Raw genomic sequence first — 21,803 nt, forward strand, 5'->3', positions numbered from 1 at the left:
TGGGATGCCTGGGTGGCTCAGTCGCTTATGCCACTGCCTTTGGCTCAGGTCATGATCCCAGGGACCTGGGATCGAGTCCCACATTGGGCTCTTTGCTTGGCGGGGAGCCTGCTTCTCTCCCTGCCTCTGTCTGCTTGTGCGCTTGTGTCGCGCACACGCCCTTGCTCTCTCTCTCTTTATCTGACAAATAAATAAAAATCTTAAAAAAAAAAAAAAAAAGAAACTATCCAAAATGCAGCATGGAGAGACAAAAAGACAAAAAATAAAAGAGAAAGTAAAAGGCACAGAGGATCCTATAAGAAAATATGACACAATTTCAATTAAACTTGTCTTGTAATGAAAATGAGGCAGACACATTTCAGGAGCCAATGGCAGAGAATGAACTAAACCAATGATGGATATCAGGGCAGAGATTAAAGCAGCATAATAAATTCTAAGCAATATAAAAAGAAATCCAAACTCACAATCAGAAAACCAAAAACAACAACAATAACAAATCCTAAATGCAGCAAGAGATACAGACTGCCTTCAATTGAGCTCCAGTTAAAATGTCTTCGTAACAGTAACAATGGAGCCCAGAAAAGCATGCTATCCTATCATCAACATAACAGGGAAAAGACAAATCCTAACCTACAATTCTATACCTGGCTAAAATGTACTTTGAGCACAATTTTTAACCTAGCAAAACTTACAGCAGTACGTCTACTAACTTATGGACTCCACCTAATGAGATATAAAATAATGTACTTCCAGAAGAAGGAAAATAATACAGATGTAAGAGGAGATGCAACATAAATAAACAGCAAAGAAAATGGTGAATATAAACAAACAGTGATGCACACAACAAAATGATGTGTCCTGTAGGTTTTATTTTTCATTGTGTATTAGAAGACTTAATGACATTAGAATCAAGGAGGTAAATAAACAAAGTATTTACATTTCTTCACCTCATTTGTGCTGACACTGCTGTCCTAGATTAGGGTGAAGATACTGACAGATTTCAGTAAGTTCACATGGAATGCTATGAAACAACTTCACAGAAATTGTTTCCAACCTTTTCCTAACAAGATTATTCTTAAGGTTTAGAAAAGGTTTGTCATCTCAGCTAGTGGCATTTGAACTCTACCTATCTGTACTGGATAAATAAGAAAGCAAATAAATGAAAGCAAATAGCTCAAGTTAAAAATCTCAAATTCTCAGCAAAATCTCAAAAATAACACTTCATAGGATACAGAGATATAAAATTTTCTTTAAAGAAAACAGGATCCAAATCAGTATCAGAACTACTTCACAGTATCATTTGTTACATGCATCACAAAAATACAGTGAAACAGCAAAACACAAGAAAGTCAATGTATTTTTTAAAATGTTCCTCTGATCCTGAGCATGCCATTGGGTGTGGGTATCCACTGCCTCACAACCTTATATATTCTTATATATTCTGTCGAACTGAGGCTGAGAGCAGACAGACAATCCTGGGACTCCCCTTGCTCACAGGCTTCCTCAGTTTCTGCCAGAGCGAAACAGAAGGTGGGAAGTGCCAGTTAACACCACACCCACTCCAGGGCTGCCTGCTTGCTGCCAAAGGGGCACCAATGTCGATCCTCCCCTGCCTCCAGCTCTGTCCTCTGACTTCCCTTAAAACAACTCTACACTCAAAAGGACCAGAACAGGCATTCACTTGTGCAGATGACGCAGCAGAAACAGAACACAGCCACTTAAATTTGGCAAAACCATATCCATATAGGAACAATGGAGAATGCGTTTATTGGGCTGAAGGGTAAACTACAGAGACCTGACGGGGTATCGGGCTCTGTGAGAGACGATGCAGGAAGTTCCTCTAAGAATTTTCAATCAGTGCTTTTCAAACCTCTTCTGCTTTTTTCTAATTGGAGGGAAGTGGAGAAGATAGCGGTTAAATCTTACTGGATAAGGAAGTAAAACAGAAGTCAAAAATAAGATAAGCCTTCATAAAATAAAGCAGTTATAAGGGAAAACGAGGGGCGCCTGGGTGGCTCAGTGGGTTAAAGCCTCTGCCGTCGGCTCGGGTCATGATCTCAGGGTCCTGGGATCGAGCCCCACATCGGGCTCTCTGCTTAGCAGGGAGCCTGCTTCCCCCTTTCTCTCTGCCTGCTTCTGATCTCTGTCAAATAAATAAATAAAATCTTAAAAAAAAAAAAAGGTAATATTCTATTTTATGATAAATTAAAAAAAATTTAATACAGTATATAATTTAACTACAAAAGACAGTAACTGTTACCATAATAAATTAAACCTAACAATAAAAAGTATATTAAACATTTCTGATAAAATCAAAGCTTTCATTTTTAACTTCTTCCTATATAAAATAAAACTTAAGGAAGAAATTGCCTTTATTCTTCAAGACTACTGGAAGCATTAAATATAATGGGTTTGGTTTTTTTTTTTTTTTTAAGATTTTATTTATTTACTTGACAGAAAGAAAGCAGAAACAGGGGAAGCAGCAGAGGGAGAGGGAGAAGCAGACTCCCCACTAAGCAGGGAGCCTGATGTGGGGCTCAATCCCAAGACCCTGGGATAATGACCTGAGCCACCCAGCACCTCTATAATGGTATTTCCTAATAACTGCAAGTTTAGAGGGTTGAACTGACTTCTGGTACAATGAAGCAAATAACTGAATGTATGTAAGCACGGAGACATATATGTATGTACGTATTTGCTTACACATTATATACGCACAGCTGTAATTCTGCACTTTTACCTAAAATTCCACTTCTAGGAAACTACATTTACAGTATTCCTGGGAAGCTAGGAATAGTGGATGACACACAGCAGACAGGAAACCCTGAAAGAGCTCAAGTAACAATAACATGTGAAGGTGGGAGGGAAAAAAAGATCTTTGAAAACATAAATTTTCCAGAGTCCAGGAAAAAAAAAACAAACCAGGGACGCCTGGGTGGCTCAGTTGGTTAAGCAGCTGCCTTCGGCTCAGGTCATGATCCCAGCGTCCTGGGATCGAGTCCCACATCGGGCTCCTTGCTCAGCAGGGAGCCTGCTTCTCCCTCTGCCTCTGCCTGCCATTCTGTCTGCCTGTGCTCGCTCTCTCCCCTTCTCTCTCTGATAAATAAATAAAATCTTAAAAAACAAACAAACAAACAAACAAACCAAGACAAAAACAAGACCCAGAACTGGAGGAGGAAAAACAGCCGTAGTTCAACAGGTTTTTAAAAGGTTATAAAATGAGTTCCTGTATCTTGCTCTCAAAGCTGCAATGCTCCCTGTGAGAGCCTAGCATAAGAATCAAACAGCAGAGTTCTCTGAACTGAGACTACTAAATGGGATACCTGCAGAACCAAATGGGTAGGATTAAAAAATGATAATGCCCCAGGTCCCTTAGGTCTGCCAAGAGTAGCAAAAAGCCCTACAATCACATACTAAACTACTTCGTAATAGAGGGCTCTCTGAACAACCACACTGTCAGAAATCAGGAGCTCCGACAAGCAATGCCTGCATTCAGTTCTGAGGAACAGGGCCTTCCACCGGGGCCGGAGAACAATACTCCAACTACCACAGGTCCTGTCTAGGGCACAGGCGGCAAACTCGCAAGCTGATATTCTTTCTGATTTGTCTTTGTGTTTCCTAAAGTGCAGTAACTGTCAGTGTGTAAATTTCAGGAAAAAGTCATATACCATATGGTTTTCTAGCATGTCACAAGAAGCCAGAAGATTTGAAAACATGGGGCTTGAAGTGCTACATCACTGATTAGCTGAGTAAGCAGACAGTGGCTGCTGCGGCCAAAGCAGCACATATTCCAACTGGAACATTCCCACTCCACTTCTGACATTTACATTACTTGCCAGGCCCCAGAAGATACTTGTTTTCACAATCTCTGATCTACCCCCTCATCTGTAAATATAAACATGTATAAAATTCAGTAACAAATCTAAAAATCATTAAAAGACACAAATAGGAAAAGACAATCTACCCTACTGCCAAATAACCAAATTATGATAGGAAACAGAAGAAAGTTTTAAAATAAGTGTAAGTGTCCTCCAAGAGATTTAAAAAAATGCTACATATATTAAAAATAATGTGCTGCACAGGGACCTGCACCAAAGCAAAACAGGTAAAAAAAAGAAGTCTTCAAGAACTGATTACTGGAAAAAGCACAGAAATACAGAAAAAGGAAGAACATCAGAATGTGTAACTCCAGGATAAATAATGACTGTACAAAACATTACAATGTACTGCAGTGTTTAAAAAAAATACAGAATTTAGCTGCACAACAATGTAAAAAGTAGGAGAGAAATACATCTCTCTTCCAAGATGCCAGAACAGGCAGACAAATGATACCAGTGAATATACAAAAGACATCAAACAAAATTAACAAATTTAACATACTTATCCTGTAGAGAATACTACTCCAGGGAATATTTAATTCTTTGCAGATCACATGGAAAATTTACCAGAATTAACCCTATATGAGTATACCAAACAGGCTTCAATAAATTTCAAAGAACTGAAATAATTCATAATATGATTTCTGATAATACAACTTAGAAAAGTCCCCAAATGTTTAGAAATTAAGACAATATACTTACAATAACTTAAGAGCACAGGAAATATAGTGATTAAGATTGTAATAACTTTGTATGGTGACAGATGGTAAGTATTTATTATGGTGAGCACCTTGTAATGCATAGAACTATCAAATCAGTATATTGTATACCTGAAACTAGTATTTTCCTGTACTTCAATTAAAAATAAAAGATAAGGGGCGCCTCGGTAGCTCAGTGGGTTAAAGCCTCTGCCTTCCGCTCAGATCATGATCCCAGGGTCCTGGGACTGAGCCTCACATTAGGCTCTCTGCTCAGCGGGGAGCCTGCTTCCTCCTCTCTCTCTGCCTGCCTCTCTGCCTACTTGTGATTTGTCTGTCAAATAAATAAATAAAATCCTTTAAAAAAAATAAATTAAATAAATAAAAAATAAGGGGCAAAAAGGGGGGGGGGCGGATGCTCAGTCATCTGCCTTTGGCTCAAGTAATGATCCTGGGATCAAGACCCACATCAGGCTCCCTGCTCAGTGGGAGGCCTGCTTCTCCCTCTCCCACTTCTCCTGCTTATATTTCCTCTCCTGCTATCTCTCTGTCAAATAAATAAATAAAAATTTTTAAAATAAAAGAAATTGTGACACACACACACACACGAATATCATTCAGCCTTAAAAAACGAAATTCTGGTGGCGCCTGGGTGGCTCAGTGGGTTAAAGCCTCTGCCTTCGGCTCAGGTCACGATCCCAGGGTGCTGGGATCGAGCCTCGCATCAGGCTCTCTGCTCAGCAGGGAGCCTGCTTCCTCCTCTCTCTCTGCCTGCCTCTCTGCCTACTTGTGATCTCTGTCTGTCAAATAAATAAATAAAATCTTTTTAAAAAAATCAATATAATTGACCACATTACTCAAATAATGGAAAAATCTAGTTGTTATCTGGTTGTATGCAGAAAATTCATTTGATAAAATTTAATACCTATTTAGGATAACTGTAAGCAAAACAGGAAGAAGGGAACTTCCTTTCTCAGAAAAAGAATATCGGCAAAATAACAAATATAGCAAATAACAGAGCAAATAACATACTTAGTGGTGAATTTTAAATTTCAGATCACTTTCCACCAGAGGTCATCTATGAGATAGGGATGCCTACAGTGACTGCTTCTAGTCAACACTGTACTGGATGTCACAGCAGTGCAGTAAGAAAAATAAAAAAGGACTGGAAGGAGCTAAAAACTGTCATTCACAAAATATATGAATGTGTATGTAAAAACCTGTTGATGAACATTTAGGATTAGTAACTGAATTTATCAAAATCACTAGACACAGGGTAAAAACACAACTTGTTTTGTGTACCAGAATAGAAAATTAAACCTTACCTATCCCCATGAATACCCTGGCCAGCTAAGCACCAAGCATTCAGGGGCTGACTGGGGACCTGCCTCCAGTCTTGGCACCCTGGCTGTGTAACAGCCCCAAGCCCTGGAATGCGAACTAAGACCTAGTTAGAAAAGCAGCAGTGGGATAGGGATGACTGTAAGCAGGGCTAAAGTCCATATTTCCAAAGGGAATGGCAGCCATCTGCCTCATTTAACCTAGCAGTTAGAGCCACCATTTTTTTTTTTAAGATTTTATTTATTTATTTATTTGACAGACGGAGATCACAAGTAGGCAGAGAGGCAGGCAGAGAGAGGAGGAAGCAGGCTCCCCGCCGAGCAGATTGCCCGATGTTGGGGGCTCAATCCCAGGATCTCAAGACCATGACCTGAGCCAAAGGGAGTGGCTTAACCCACTGAGCCACCCAGGCGCCCTGCTACCATTTTTTTAATTGCATCTCATTAATAGCCTTTTTTATTTCACTTTGATTAGATGTTAGTTCTTTCATTTCTCCAGAGAGGGATTCTCTAGTGTCTTCTAGGCTTTTTTCGAGCCAGCTAGTATCTCTATGATCATTATTCCACACTCTAATTCTGACATCTTACTTATATCCATACTGATTAGGTCTCTGGCTGTCAGTACTGTCTCTTTTTCTTTTTTGAGGTGAGCTTTTCCGTCTTGTCATTCTTGCAGAAAGTGATCACTTTTCTATTTGTAGAACTGGAGCAATTCTTTTCTTAGATCTCAGGATGAGTTCACAGGTATTCAGAATGATTTGACAGCAATCTAGCAGAATTCCTGGGACCAGACAAAACTAAGGTCTCCCACTTCTCTGCCATCTTGGAAAGTCTCCAATTCTATACTACTTCAAACAGACCACTTCTACTGAGTGCTAGGATGCAGACAGTCAGACTGGACAACATATTAATATGCAAGTACTGTTCTGTATCTCCAAATCCTTATCAGGCTGTTTTTCTCATCTGAAGGAAACAGGACAGAGTGCTGTCCACTAGTTATAGCATAGAAAAAAACCCACACATGAACCATCATTCTAATGGTTACACCAAAGTGGATGATAGATGCAGGATGCCAAGAACTACTTATATGACAATAGTAAACCCCAACATAAAAGAAGAGGATAAATGAACTCCTGCTGTAATGAAATAAACCCTAATTTTATCCTTTCCTTATCAAACAACCTAACATTATCAGTTCTCTGTCCAACCAGAAAAGGCAGAAAGTAGAGGGGATATGCCAGAGATAATCTTTTTTCTTTAGAATATGGGACTCTTCCCATATTTTAGGAAGGAACCACCCCCGCCAGAACAGAAACAGAGGTAGCAAACTCTAGTGTAAAGGCTAAGTGTGACAGTACAGAAAAGGACATTTAGCTTAATTTAGCAACACCAAGAGCTCAGAAAAAAAGAGAAAGAACCCACCTATTAGCTGAGCAACACTTCTTCTATGACAATATAGTGTGTCAGAGTGATGCCAGCAACCCTGTACTCCTCACACATGTTTATTTTAACCAAATCTTTGCAAGCAGCAAAACTGCGAGGAGGAAACAAAGCAGCACTTGAGCTGGTTTCTAAGGCTGCATTCGAGGGTCTGATGAGGACAAAGAACCCCTAGGAAAATTATCTGCATTGGGCAGTAGGAAGAAAGGCACATCACTCTTTGGATGTATACGAAAATTAATTAATTAATTAAAACTAAAAGAGATCTGACAATCTGGTCTAGGGCCAAAAAGGTCCCCAAAGATTTTAACTGTCTGGAAAGTGGTTTTAGAATTTCTAACAAGGCCTCAAAAACATTAAGTTGTTCTTCACTTCACTTTGAATTCTTACCAGAGCATGATTATAGGATTAACTCCATATTGAGAAACCTGCTGAACCACTATAGCAGATTTCTGGTTGCCTTAAAAAAATACTATTTAAACGCTTAACAGGACACCTGGGTGGCTCAGTGGGTTAAGCCTCTGCCTTCAGCTCAGGTCATGTTCACAGGGTCCTGGGATCGAGGCCCGCACTGGGCTCTCTGCTCAGCAAGGAGCCTGTTTTCCCTCTCTCTCTCTGCCTGCCTGTGATCTCCTTCTCTCTGTCAAATTAAAAAATAAATAAATAAAAATAAATGAATAAATGAATAAATAAATAAATAAATAAAGGGGCGCTTAACACGTAAGCGGGGGCAGGGGTGTGAGGGGAATAGACATGGGAGACGGACATGGACAGAGTCCGAGAGCTAAGACCAAAAATTAAATAACTTATTTCCTTACAATAAGTAGCCTGGTATGTCTATACGTATACTGAAAATACATCTCAAAGAAATCCCTCAAGGACACACATGTGAGCCTACAATGCATATTCCTATTATTCAAAGAAAATCTCTCCTCAGCACTTAGTGTGTCATAGGCAGTCCAAACAGTCGTGAGCACAGCAGGCTCGTGAACTTAAAATGGGGACCACTTACCCCACTAACTAATAACCAGTTAATTTCTGTAGTAAAGCATTAGGAAGGAAAAGGTAGTATAATGAGAAAGAATAAAACAGAGATTTAAAAACACAGGCAATCTTTTGACTATTCCATTCAAGCTGTCATTTTAATTAATCAAATTTCATTTTAAATGCACCAGAAGAATAAAAATAGCGAAGTCTAATGTGAGGCTAACAGCCTCTTTAAAGTACCCTATTTTCTAAAGCTAATTTTGGAACAAAGTTCATCTGTATCCAAAGGGATTCTCTGGCATGGCAACATGGTGATTGGGAAGAGTTAACCACCAATGATTTTTAAAGAACAGTTTAAGACAACTAAATATAAGGCCAATTAAAAAGTATCTTTTTCTTCAATTAAAAAATATCTTTAGTATAATTGTTAGTGATTGGGGTGTGCCTGGGTGGCTCAGTCTTGATTTTGGCTCAGGTTGTGATCTCAAGGTCCTGAAACTGAGCCCTGTCCGGGGCTCTGTCCTCAGCATGGAATTTGCTTAGAATTCTCTCTTTCCCTCTGCTCCTCCACCTGCTCGTGTATGCATGTACAGATGCACTTTCTCATTCAAATAAATAAAATCTTTTAAAAAACAAAATAAAATAGTAATTAAGCACCCCAAATCTACATGCCAATCCTTTCTTACACATCTCCCTTCCTCTAACCACAACATATATCAAACATCGAGGTTCTTGCTAAGAAATTCAGTGCAGCCTCAGCAAAAAGTGGCTATAGGTAAGTCAGCTACCAAATATGGAAATCTAAACATTCTTAACAATGATCACTCTCACTGTTACAAGGTACTTACCAATCTATTTACTATGTTCTTGGTCAAAGGCCATTACATCCACACAAAGTAATTACAAAGTTCAACAAAACTTTGCAATAACTTCCCCTAGTGCATATTCCTAAATACCTACAGTTCACTCATAGCACTTCCAAGATTCTGGGTCAGTGGGAGGACCCTGCTACCCAAGAATACTTAAAGTGCAGCCCAGGCGTTTTGCTGCTCAGGTAGTTCACAGTCTGTGTACACAGTGGAAACAACCCAGTGGAAGAAGCTGTTTAAAATCGCTATCAAGAGAGTCTCTCAAACACATACCTAAACATTTGGCCCTAGAGATACATGCTTAAGAACCTATGTTTTGCTTTCATAAACAAGGACCTGTTCAGCAATACTTACAGTTAACATTGGAGTTGTCAACAAGCCCCACGCAAAGAATTCTAGGAAGATGACAATAGCAGCATGGTATACACTTGGTCTGCCAAAGCCTTGTAGCTAAAAAAGGAAGAAAGTTATTATGAAAAATAGTAGCGAGATAAAAGAAATCCATTTTGCTAAAATGGTATCTAACACACAAAATAAATGCTGTATAAAATAAACTTAGGACATTGTCAAGATCAGGCCCCCCCTTGCTACCACTTGGTAGTAACTGGAAGTGATGTTTACAGAAGACTATAAACCCCTCACTATTCCTATGTTTATATTTTTAAGTCTTTAAAAGGTAGAAGTAAATCTGCGTCATTTCACTGGAATCTAATCATAAGGAAATGATCAGACAAATCCAGACTGTGGGACGTTCTATAACATAACAGGCGTGGAATCTCCTTAAAAATGTCAATGCCATAAAAGATGAAAGTAAAGGTCAGGAGACTCATACATATTGAAGGAGGCAGGAGTCACAACAACAAAATGGGGGATCCTGGACTGGATCCTGGAGGAGAAGGGAACAAAAGGATAAAATATGAATATGGACTTTATATTAGATAATCACATGGGTGTTCTTGATGTCTACAACTTATTGTCAAATGGTTTGGCATTTTGTGAAAACACAAAAACAAACCAAGCCAACAACTAAGAAACAAAACCAAACATATTTCCTAAAGCAAATGTCAAAAATGTTAACTGCTGAATTTAGATGAAGGGAATATAATTTTACTTTTAATTTTTTATAGTAAAATCAATAAAGGGAAACTGTTCTAAAATGGAGCCAGAAGGTCCTCAGTGAGAACTGATGATTTTCCTAACATACTGAAGTTAGCTTGAAGGTGAATAAAAAACATGGTCCCCAGCATTTTGTGTAAAGACTGTACACTCCACATAATAGGAAATAATAAGCACGGGGTATTTTTTTTTCTTAATTTGAGGAATTAACATTGTGTTGCTTAAGAAGGAAAACAACATCTAGACTCAGACCTGTTAAATAAGCCTATCATAATTCTCTCCCAAAGAGAAGTGAGTAGGGGTTTAACATCACTCTGGCTATTCAGAAGTTTATAACTAGTTATCAAAAAAAGACACTGTGCAAAACAAGTATTCCCTGGGATTTCATTCAAAGTAGAACAGAGCAACAACCAAAGATTCACTGAACACATATTCCTAAAAGTCAGCTCATGAGCCTGAATACAAAAAAGCAAAATATCAAATTTATGAACGCCAGTATTAAAGGAATACATAACTGCACTTAGCATTTCTCTTCCACCTAATGTTTTAAAAGCAGGAGACAAATCTCTTTTTGCGTTATTTTATATGGAATATATATACTTAAGAAATTACAACTGTTACACTAATATATGAACATTGTATACCTAAGGCAATATACATGTTCTAATTTTCATAGGTATTCACAATGTTAGAAATCTGTCATATTTTTATGCATGTACATTCATAGGTAAAAACATACTTTTTCATAACTGGTAATACAATACACAGGTTGCCTTTTTTACCTTTATCTATTTCCATGTCACTGCATGCAAATCTTCATTCTTTATAATAGCTACACAATATTCCACTGTACAGAGGTACCATAATTTTAACCATTCCACTACTGATGTTTACTAGAGAGTTTCCACTTTTAATATTGCTGCAATTAATAATTTGATAATTATTTTTATTTTTAAATGATTTATTTTTAAAAAAGATTTATTTTAGAGAGAGAATGTGCAAGGCGGGGGGTGCCGAGGGAGAAAGACCCTGATGACCTGAGCCAAAACTAAGACTCAGACACTCAACCAACTGAGTCACCCACTCTATTTTTTTAAACAATTTAAAACCCCAGAAAAGTTACAAAACCAGTACAGGATTCCAGTATATCCTTCACCAAACTTCCCCAAATACTAATGTCTTAGATAACTACAGTACAATTATCCAAATCTAAACATTAACATTGCTATTCTACTTTAAGCTAATTTATATGTTATTTGAATGTCACCATTTTTCTCACTCATCTTTTCTTTCTCCTGGTTTAGGATCTAATCCAGGATTTAGCACTGCATTTTGTTCTCATGTTTCCTTGGGTTTTTCCAACCTGAGATAGCTACTAAGACTTTTATTTTTTACTTTCATGATCCTGACACTTTTGAGGACCACTGGTATACTCTTTACCAGTTATTGTGTAGAATGCCCTCCCATTTGAATTTGTTTAATGTTCTCATGATTAGAGTGATGATATGAATTTTTAATTTTTTCCTTGAGCTATAAATCACATTCCATTAAGTTCCATTGCCAAGCATACAGTGTTTACTAGTATATTCACAAGGTTGTAAAATTACCACCACTATCTAATTCTGGAATATTTTCATTACCCCAAAAGGAAACCTCATATCTATGAACAGTCATGCCCCAATCTCTCCTCACCCCATTTCCTAGCAATGACTAACATACTTTCTGTCTCTATGGATTTGCCTATTCTAGAACCATATATAAATGGAATCATCCAGTATGTGGCCTACTTTGCTTTGCTTCATCCATTTAGCATGTTTTTAAGAATCATCCATGTTCATCATTCAATTTTATGGCCAAATAATATTCCATTATTTGGATATACTGCTGTCTTTTTTATTCAACTGTAATCAAATTATAATTAAAATTCAACCAACTGGGGCGCCTGGGTGGCTCAGTGGGTTAAGCCGCTGCCTTCGGCTCGGGTCGTGGTCTCAGGGTCCTGGGATCGAGTCCCACATCGGGCTCTCTGCTCAGCAGGGGGCCTGCTTCCCTTCCTCTCTCTCTGCCTGCCTCTCTGCCTACTTGTGATTTCTCTCTGTCAAATAAATAAATAAAATCTTAAATAAATAAATAAAATAAAATTCAACCAACTGTAATAAAAAAGCTGTACAGGGGCACCTGGAGGGTTCAGTAGATTAAACATTAGATTCTTGGTTTTAGCTCCAGTCATGATCTCAGGGTAGTGAAACTGAGCCCCACATACAGCTCCATAATCAGCACAGAGGCCGCTTGAGATTCTCTCTCTCCCTCTGCCTCTCAGCCTGTTCATGCACACTCTCTAAATAAATAAAATCTTTAAAAAAAAAAAAAGCTGTACAAACTGTGAAGGAAAAAAACTACTTCAACTTACTATGTCAGCTAATCAGCTAACAGCTCTAACATTTAAAATATTTATAGAAAAATCGAGAAGACTAACAACCCAACAAAAAGATGGGTAAGAGATATTAACAGTTCATAGAACAGCCCTTCAACAACTTTATCCACAAGAAAAATGCAAAATCAAGCCATACTCATCTAATTCCTCACTACTAGAACGCTGAAAATTTCAGAAGTTTGACAATATGATCTTACACTGCTAAAGGGATGAGAAATGGAACAATGTGGCAATATTTAGCCAAATTACTTATTTATTTATCCTCTGAAGCAATAACCCCACTCTAGTGATTTCTCACAGACAATATGGCAAAAATATGAAGTGTCGGGCGACTGGGTGGCTCAGTGGGTTAAGCCGCTGCCTTTGGCTCAGGTCATGATATCAGGGTCCTGGGATCAAGTCCCGCATCGGGCTCTCTGCTCAGCGGGGAGCCTGCTTCCTCCTCTCTCTCTCTGCCTGCCTCTCTGCCTACTTGTGATCTCTGTCAAATAAATAAATAAAATCTTTAAAAATAAATAAATAAATATGAAGTGTCATGTGCACTAGGCTATGGGAACACTACTGCTGCCAAACAAATAAAACACCAAAAAAGCAAGGTATAGAATAATGTGCAATGTTAGTACCTTTTTCACGTGAGAGAGGACTGAAGAGTATGAATACGTTTGCACACACATTTATTTGAGTAAACAAAACACAAGATGTCAAGAAAAATAAGCATCCAAGCAATTACATACAGGAAGGAGAAAAGGGAATGAAAGTGACAGGATGGAAGCTAGATTTCTTATGCTGGTTCATACATTTAACTTTGGAACCAGGGAACTGCTTCAGCTAATTCTAAAACAAAATCAAATCCAAATTAAATATATCAACCTACCCATGTATCAAGAGTTGTGGTTTAGTTGCTTTAAAACATAGAATCTGAATGAATATTCTTAGAAGCTAATCCTAAGGCTAAAAAGAAAATGAAATTTTAAACTATTTTAAGTAATCATGTTGGTAGTAATAACAACTTTTTATTTTTTGAACTTTCAAGTGTAAGTAGAATATAATAAGTTACCATGCTATTGTCACTAGGGAATGAGATTTTCATTGTAAGAGAAAAGATAAAATATTAAATCAAAATAGTAAAAATCTGAAATTCTAAATTTGGTTTAAAATAATATACACATTATGATCTGCATTACCTTAATGAAAAAGTTAGAATTTTCTAGTTTGAGCCACTGGAAAGACCTAGAAAAAAAATGAGCAACCCTACAGGAGTGAATACCACCCCACCCAGGGCCCAAGATTGTGGTCTTCAAATATCATTTCCCACTTAAAAAAAAAATGGGACTTTTTGGACAAATAGCTAATTCCAGATTGGGGGTAAAAAATACAATTGAGGGGCGCCTGGGTGGCTCAGTGGGTTAGGCCGCTGCCTTCGGCTCAGGTCATGATCTCAGGGTCCTGGGATCGAGTACCACATCGGGCTCTCTGCTCAGCAGGGAGCCTGCTTCCCTTCCTCTCTCTCTGCCTGCCTCTCGCCTACTTGTGATCTCTCTCTGTCAAATAAATAAATAAAATCTTAAAAAAAAAAATACAATTGACTCTGGAACTTACATTGCCAAAAGCGAAGATGTTATTGAAGACTACAGTCATACTGAAAGGATTCAGGAGCCAACCTGAAGTTAACTCCCACTGGGCAAAGACTGAGTAAACAGAGTAATGTCTGCCATTGATTAAAACATTATTATATGTGTTCAAATTTCCAAGTCCAGAGATCTTTGGAGGACGCCAGAAAACTAAGTCATTATTCTGAGAACTGCTAAATATGAAGGAGAGGGAAAAAGAAAGCATTTTAGCATAACCAAATATTTGACTAAGAAAAGTTTTGTTTTGTTTTGTTTTTTAATTTGATAATAGGGCACCTGGGTGGCTCGGTGGGTTAAAGCCTCTGCCTTCAGCTAAGGTCATGATCCCAGAGTCCTGGGATAGAGCCCTGCATCAGGCTCTCTGCTCAGCAGGGAGCCTGCTTCCCCACTCCCACCTGCCTCTCTGCTTACTTGTGATCTGTCAAAAAAAAATTTTTTTTGATAATGAATGACAGAATGATTAACTTAAAATCCTGCCACTTTGTAATCTAATATAGTCCATCTAGGCAACAACCATTAATAGCTGTTAAAACCATGACGTAAAAGGTGATGAGGCACTTTACAAGGGAATAATCAAGCTGATAAGACCTGAAACCCGATCAATTAAATCAGAGTCAAAGGTTATTTGATGTACGATGCAATACACAAGAAACAGACCACTTATAAAGTATTCTTGCCAAAATGAAACAAACACAAAGCTTGGATTCAATTTAGCTGGTATGTGAGGACCAGTTTAATGAAAACGCAGGTAAAATAAGATTGGTCTTGTGTGTTTTTAACTATTGAAGTAGGGTGATGAATATGGGGGAGTATTCATAACAAAACGGAAGAAAACTAAAAAGGTTCAAAGAGGTTGCCAAAAAAAAGTTTAAAGAGTCACCTACAGGGGCGCCTGGGTGGTTCAGGTGGTTGAGCAACTGCCTTAGGCTAAGGTCATGATCCCCAAATCCTGGGATCAAGTCCCGCATCGCATTGGGGTTCCAGCTCCGTGGGGAGTCAGCTTCCCCTTCTGACATTCTCCCCTCTCATGCTCTCTCTCTCAAATAAATAAAACCTTTATTTTTTTTTAAAGATTTTTATTTATTTGACAGAGAGAAATCACAAGTAGGCAGAGAGGCAGGCAGAGAGAGAGAGAGATTGGAGGAAGCAGACTCCCTGCCAAGCAGAGAGTCCGATGGGGGACTCGATCCCACGACCCTAAGATCATGACCTGAGCCGAAGGCAGAAGCTTAACCCACTGAGCCACCCAGGCACCCAATAAATACAATCTTTAAAAAAAAAAAAGAGTAACCTATAGTATCAGTAACAATGTTTGAGAATAAAATAAAATGCAATACAATATCTGAATCTCCCCATATTCTAAGACTAATGGTTAGTCTTAGAATACTTTTAGAATACTTTTTGCTAATTAGACTTAATGGTTATATCATTTTCTGTGATTACAAGTGAAACAGAACTTCCTGTGTTTTTTAGAAAGCTGTATATGCCTACAAATTGTTCACTGCTCTGCATATCTTTTCTTTTTATTTTATTTTATTTTATTTATTTGATAGAGAGAGATCACAAGTAGGCAGAGAGGCAGGCAGAGAGAGAGAGAGAAGGAAGCAGGCTCCCCGCTGAGCAGAGAGCCCGATGCGGGACTCGATCCCAGGACCCTGAGATCATGACCCCAGCCGAAGGCAGCAGCTTAACCCACTGAGCCACCCAGGTGCCCTCTGCATATCTTTTCAATGGAGAATGAATCTTTCATGTTGACTTACAGGACGTCTTTATAGCCAATATCAAAGATATTTATATTATGTAACAAATCATTCATGCTCCCTCACCCACTGGCACTCATACCCTTTAAAAATAAAAGGCACAGGGCGTCTGGGTGGCTCAGTGGGTTAAAGCCTCTGCCTTCCGCTCAGGTCATGTTGAGCCCCATGTCAGGCTCTCTGCTCAGCAGGGAGCCTGCTTTCTCCTCTCTCTCTCTCTCTCTCTGCCTGCCTCTCTGCCTGCTTGTGATCTCTGTCAAATAAATAAATAAAAATCTTTAAAAAAAATAAAAGGCACAAATATACAATTCAATAATAATAATTGGAGACTTCCATACCCACTTCTAATAATGAATAGAACAATTAGAAGATCAACAAGGAAGTAAAATAGGCTATTTTAGTAACACTACACCAACTAGACCTAACATTTACTAAACACTCCACCCAACTACAGCAGTATACTCTTCTCATATGTACACAGAAATACCATAAAACAAGTCTAAATAAATTAAAAAGATTGAAATCATATAAAATACATTCTCTGGACCACAATGTAATGAAACTAGAAATCAGTAACATACAAAAATATGGAAAATTCACAAATATGTGGGTATTAAAAAGTATACACCTAAACAACCATAGGTCAAATAAGAAATCACAAGAAGATCACAACTTTCGGATGAACAAAAATGAGAAAACATATCAAAGTTTGTTGAATGCTGTTTTAAAGCAGTGGTTACAGGGGATTTTATACCTGTACATGCCTTATTATTTAAGGAAAAAAAAAAGATCTGCTATCAATAACCTAACTTTTCACTGTAAAAAACTAGAAAAGCAAAACCAACAAGGCAAGAAAAAGGAAAGAAATAATAAAGGGTTAGAGCAGAAATAAATGCAATACTGAGCAGAAAAGTAACAGAGAATCATCAAACTATCCAAACAGGGAAAGTGACCATGAATATGGGGAACATTTAAATCACTAAAATAGGAAATAAACAGGAGGTTATAAGAGAGTATTATGAGCAACTGTAGCCAATGGATTAGGTAAACTAGATGAAATGGACAGATTTCTAGAAACACCCAACCTACTAATAAGACTGAATCATTAAGAAATAGGCGATCTGAATATACCTAGAACTAGTAAGGGAATTGGATCAGTGATCAAAAACTACTCAACAAAGAAAAGTCCTGGACCTCATGGCTTCATCAGGAAAATTCTACCAAACATTTAAAGCAGAATTAAAATCACTCTCAAAGTCTTCTCAAAAAAGAAGAAACACTTCCTAACACATTTTATGAAGACAGCATTTACCTGTACCAAAGAAAAGAAGATACTACAAGAAAAGACAACTACAGATTAATTTTCCTTATGCTAATGATACAAAAATCCTTAACACGATACTAACAAAATAAATTCAGCAACCTGCTAAAAGGGCTCTAATACGATGGCCAAGTGAGATTTATTCCTGGAATTAAGAAAAGTTCACATATGAAAATCAATCAACGGAACACCATCACATTAACATGAATGGGAGAAAAATACATGATCATCTCCACTGATGCAGAAAAAGCATCTCACAAACTCAACAGCCTTTCATAATAAAAAAAAAAAAATCTTAAAAAGGATAAAAGGAAATTATCTCAAAATGATAAATGCCACATATGAAAAATCCACACCTAACATCAAAGTCAATAGTGAAAGGCTGAAAAAACTTTTCCTTTAAGATCAGAACATGGAAAGGATTCCTGCTTTCAACACAATTTTATACATCATAGTATTGGGAGTTCTAGGCACAGTAATTACATATGGGAAAAAAAAAAAAAGCATCCAAACTGGAAAGGAAGAAGTAAAATCATTTCGGTTTGGGGATGCCATCATCTTACATATAGAAAACCCTCAAGTTTATTTAAAAAAAAAAAAAATTAGAGCTAAAAATGAATTCAGCAAAATTGCAGGACCAAAAAAAAAAAAATCAACATGCAAATATCAGTTGCACCTTTCTTTAAAGATCTTAATATCTTTGTTTGAGAGACAGCCTGCACGAATGGGGAGGGTGCAAGGCGGGGGTGGGGGTGGGAGTGGAAGAGGAGCAGGCTCCCTGCTGAGCAAGGAGCCTGCAGAAAGGCTAGATCCCATGACCCTGACATTTCCACCTGAGCAGAAGGCAGCCACTTAAACTGACTGAGCCACCCAGGCACCACTCAGTTGCATTTCTATACCCTAACAATGAACAATCTGAAAAGGAAATTATGCATCAAAAAGAATAAATTCTCAGGAAAAATGAACCAGGCAGGCAAAATACTTTAACATTGAAAACGACAAAACACTGCTGAAAGGAATTAAGAAGACCAAAAATAAACGGAAAGATATTCCATGTTCATGAATCAGGAAACTTAATGTTGTCTAGATGTGAATGGCCCTAAATGATCTATGGATTCAATGTCATCCCTACAAAAAATCCCAATTACATTTTTAGCAAAAAAGGGAAAACTCATTCTATAATTCATATGGAATCTCAAGTGACCCTGAAATAACAGCCAAAACAAAAAAAAAAAAAAAAAAAAAAAAAAAAAAACCTCCAGGACTCACATTTCATGCATTTAAAGCATACTACAAAGCTTATCAAAACAGTATGGTACTAGCATAAAAACAGACAGTAAAGACCAATCGAATATAATAATAAGAGTACAGAAATAAACAGCTGTGTAACAGCCGAATGATTTGCAACAAGAGTCCTAAGACCATTCAATGGAGAATAGTCTCTTCAAGACATGGTGCTGGGAACACTGGATATTCATAAGCAAAATAATAAAGCCGGGCCTAACCTCACATCATGTACAAAAATTGAATTCAAAATGTATCAAAGCACTAAATGTAAAAGCTAAAACTATAAACTCTTGGAAGAAAACACAGGAGGGAAGTTTCATGACATTGGATTTGACAATGCTTTCCTCGATGCCATAAAGAAAAAAAAGGGCAACAAAAGAAAAAAAAAATAGATAATCTGATTAATCAAAAAGAAACTTTTGGGGGCACCTGGGTGGCTCAGTGGGTTAAAGCCTCTGCCTTTGGCTCAGGTCATGATCCCCGGGTCCTGGGATCGAGCCCGCTTCGGGCTCTCTCCTCAGTGGGGAGCCTGCTTCCTCCTCTATCTGCCTGCCTCTCTGCCTACTTGTAGTCTGTTAAATAAATAAATAAATATCTTAAAAAGAAAAAAAAAAAGAAACTTTTGTGCATCATGGGGCATTATCAGCAGACTGCAAAGGGAACCCAGAGAATGGAAGAAATATTTACAAGTCATATATCCAATGAGGAATACCCAGATTATATGTTTAAAAAAACTCCTATAGGGGCGCCTGGGTGGCTCAGTGGGTTAAGGCCTCTGCCTTTGGCTCGGGTCATGGTCTCAGGGTCCTGGGATGGAGCCCTGCATCGGGCTCTCTGCTCAGTGGGGAGTCTGCTTCCCCTCCTCTGATTGCTTCTCTGCCTACTTGTGATCTGTCTGTCAAATAAATTAATAAAATCTTAAAAAAAAAAAAAACTCCTATAAACCAAATAGATGCAAAAATGGGCAAAGGACAAAAAAAAAATACATGAAAAGATGCTCCACATCACTTATCACTAGGGAAATGCAAAGTTAAACAACAATGATAGTACCTCATGGTCATTAGGATGGCTATGATTATAAAGAAAAAAAATTTAAAAACCTGAAAACAGCAAGTGTTGGCAAGGAAGTAGAGACTCAAAGAGACAGAAAGTAGAATGGTGATTGTCAGAGGTTAGAGAGAAAGGGAAATGATGAGTTATTGTTCAATGGGTACAGAGTTCAGTTTCAAATGATTAAAGGACAATGGGTGGGGCACCTGGGTGGCTCAGTGGGTTAAAGCCTCTGCCTTCTGCTCAGGTCATGATCCCAGGGTCCTGGGTTCGAGCCCCACATCAGACTCCCTGCTCAGCAGGGGGCCTGCTTCCTCCTCTCTCTCTCTCCTCTCTGCCTGCCTCTCTGCCTACTTGTGATCTCTGTCAAATAAATAAATAAAATCTTAAAAATAAATAAATAAATAAAGGACAATGGGTAATGGTTGCGCAACAATGTTAATGTACTTAAATGCCACTGAACCGTATACTTTAAAAATGGCTAAAATGGTGAATTTTTAGTTATGTTTATTTTACCAAAATTTTTTAAAAAAGAAACTCAAATAGATCACAGAGCTAAAAGTAGGGCCCTTAGCTTCATGATGAGTTTGTATATAAAGCACTAACCTCACTATCCACGCCAAAAAAAAAAAAAGTTAATACGTTGGACTGCATTAAAATTAAAAACTTACACTGTGAAAAACACTGCTCAAAGAACAAAAGATAAGTCATAGAGTGGAATAAAGTATTTGCAAAACTCATACCTGATAAGAGACTTGAATCAAGAGCTCTTACAACTCACTTATAAAATAACAAGTAACCCGGGATGCCTGGGTGGCTCAGTTGGTTAAGCAGGTGCCTTCGGCTCAGGTCATGATCCCAGCGTCCTGGGATCGAGTCCCACATCAGGCTCCTTGCTCCGCAGGGAGCCTGCTTCTCCCTCTGCCTCTGCCTTCCACTCTGTCTGCCTGTGCTCGCTCTCACTCTCTCTCTCTCTGACAAATAAATAAATAAAATCTTTAAAAAAAATAATAATAAGATAAAATAACAAGTAACCCAATTTAAAATGGGCAAAGAGCTGGTGTAAAGAAACATTCCTTGAAAGAAGATACACAAGTGATCAATAAACACATGAAAAGATGTTCAACATCATTAGCCACAAGGGCAATGAATATCAAAACCAGTGATGTACCACTTCAGAACCACCAGAATGGATATTTAAAAAATATAGTAATAAGCACTCATGAGGATTTAAACAGTCCTCATACAGAATTGTTGGGAATATAAAATGGTACAACCACTGTGGAAAATAGTTTGGCAATTCCTCAAAATCATGAACAGTTACCATATAATTACCAGCAATTATACTCCAATACCTAAGACAATTGAAAATATATATTCATACAGAAACTCATCAACAAATGTTCATACAGCAGTATTCACAGTAACAAAATGTGGAAACAACCCAAATGTCTACCAACTGATGAATGAATAAACAAAAAGTGGTATATCCATACAAAGCAATATTATTCAGCCGTAAAAAAGAATGAAGTATCAATGCATGCTACAACATGGATGAACACTGAAAACATAATGCTAAGTAAGAAAAGCCAGGAGGAAAGGCAACACTATAGTATGATTCCATTTAAGTGAAATGCCCAGAATATACAATTCCAAAGGGAGGGAGCAGATTAGTGGTTGCCAAGGCTTGAGAGTAGGGGAAAACGAAGAACGATTGCTAATGGGTACTGGGTTTCATTTTGGGGAGATGAAAATGTTCTGACAATGGTGACTCTTGCAAAAACTTGTGAATATACTAAAATAAATGAATAGTACACTTGAATATAGTGAATTTTATGTGACTATATCTCAATTAAAAAAAGCAATGGTAAAAAGGATGAGATAAAGATGCAGAAAGAGGCAGTCTCTTGGCTGCCTCTGGACTTCATGAAGGCTGGAACTACGACAGCCACCTTGAGACCACAAGAGCCAAACAAGTCAATTACACAGAAAACA

General features: G+C 37.9%; 1 protein-coding gene across 3 annotated transcripts in view; it reads right to left on the reverse strand.

Annotated features, from left to right (window-relative positions):
- The window catches only part of MFSD14B (major facilitator superfamily domain containing 14B), a 75,349-nt gene that overhangs the window by 36,387 nt on the left and 17,159 nt on the right, over positions 1 to 21,803 (reverse strand). For all 3 annotated transcript variants that reach the window (XM_013063327.2, XM_045064997.1, XM_004766165.2), the window contains exon 2: positions 9,567 to 9,662. In XM_013063327.2, the coding sequence (XP_012918781.2) occupies positions 9,567 to 9,662 (96 nt within the window). The remainder of the gene's footprint in view (positions 1 to 9,566; positions 9,663 to 21,803) is intronic.

This window comes from Mustela putorius, unplaced genomic scaffold (assembly GCF_011764305.1).
Source record: "Mustela putorius furo isolate JIRA1106 unplaced genomic scaffold, ASM1176430v1.1 tig00003854_pilon_pilon_pilon, whole genome shotgun sequence".
Classification (NCBI taxonomy): domain Eukaryota; kingdom Metazoa; phylum Chordata; class Mammalia; order Carnivora; family Mustelidae; genus Mustela; species Mustela putorius.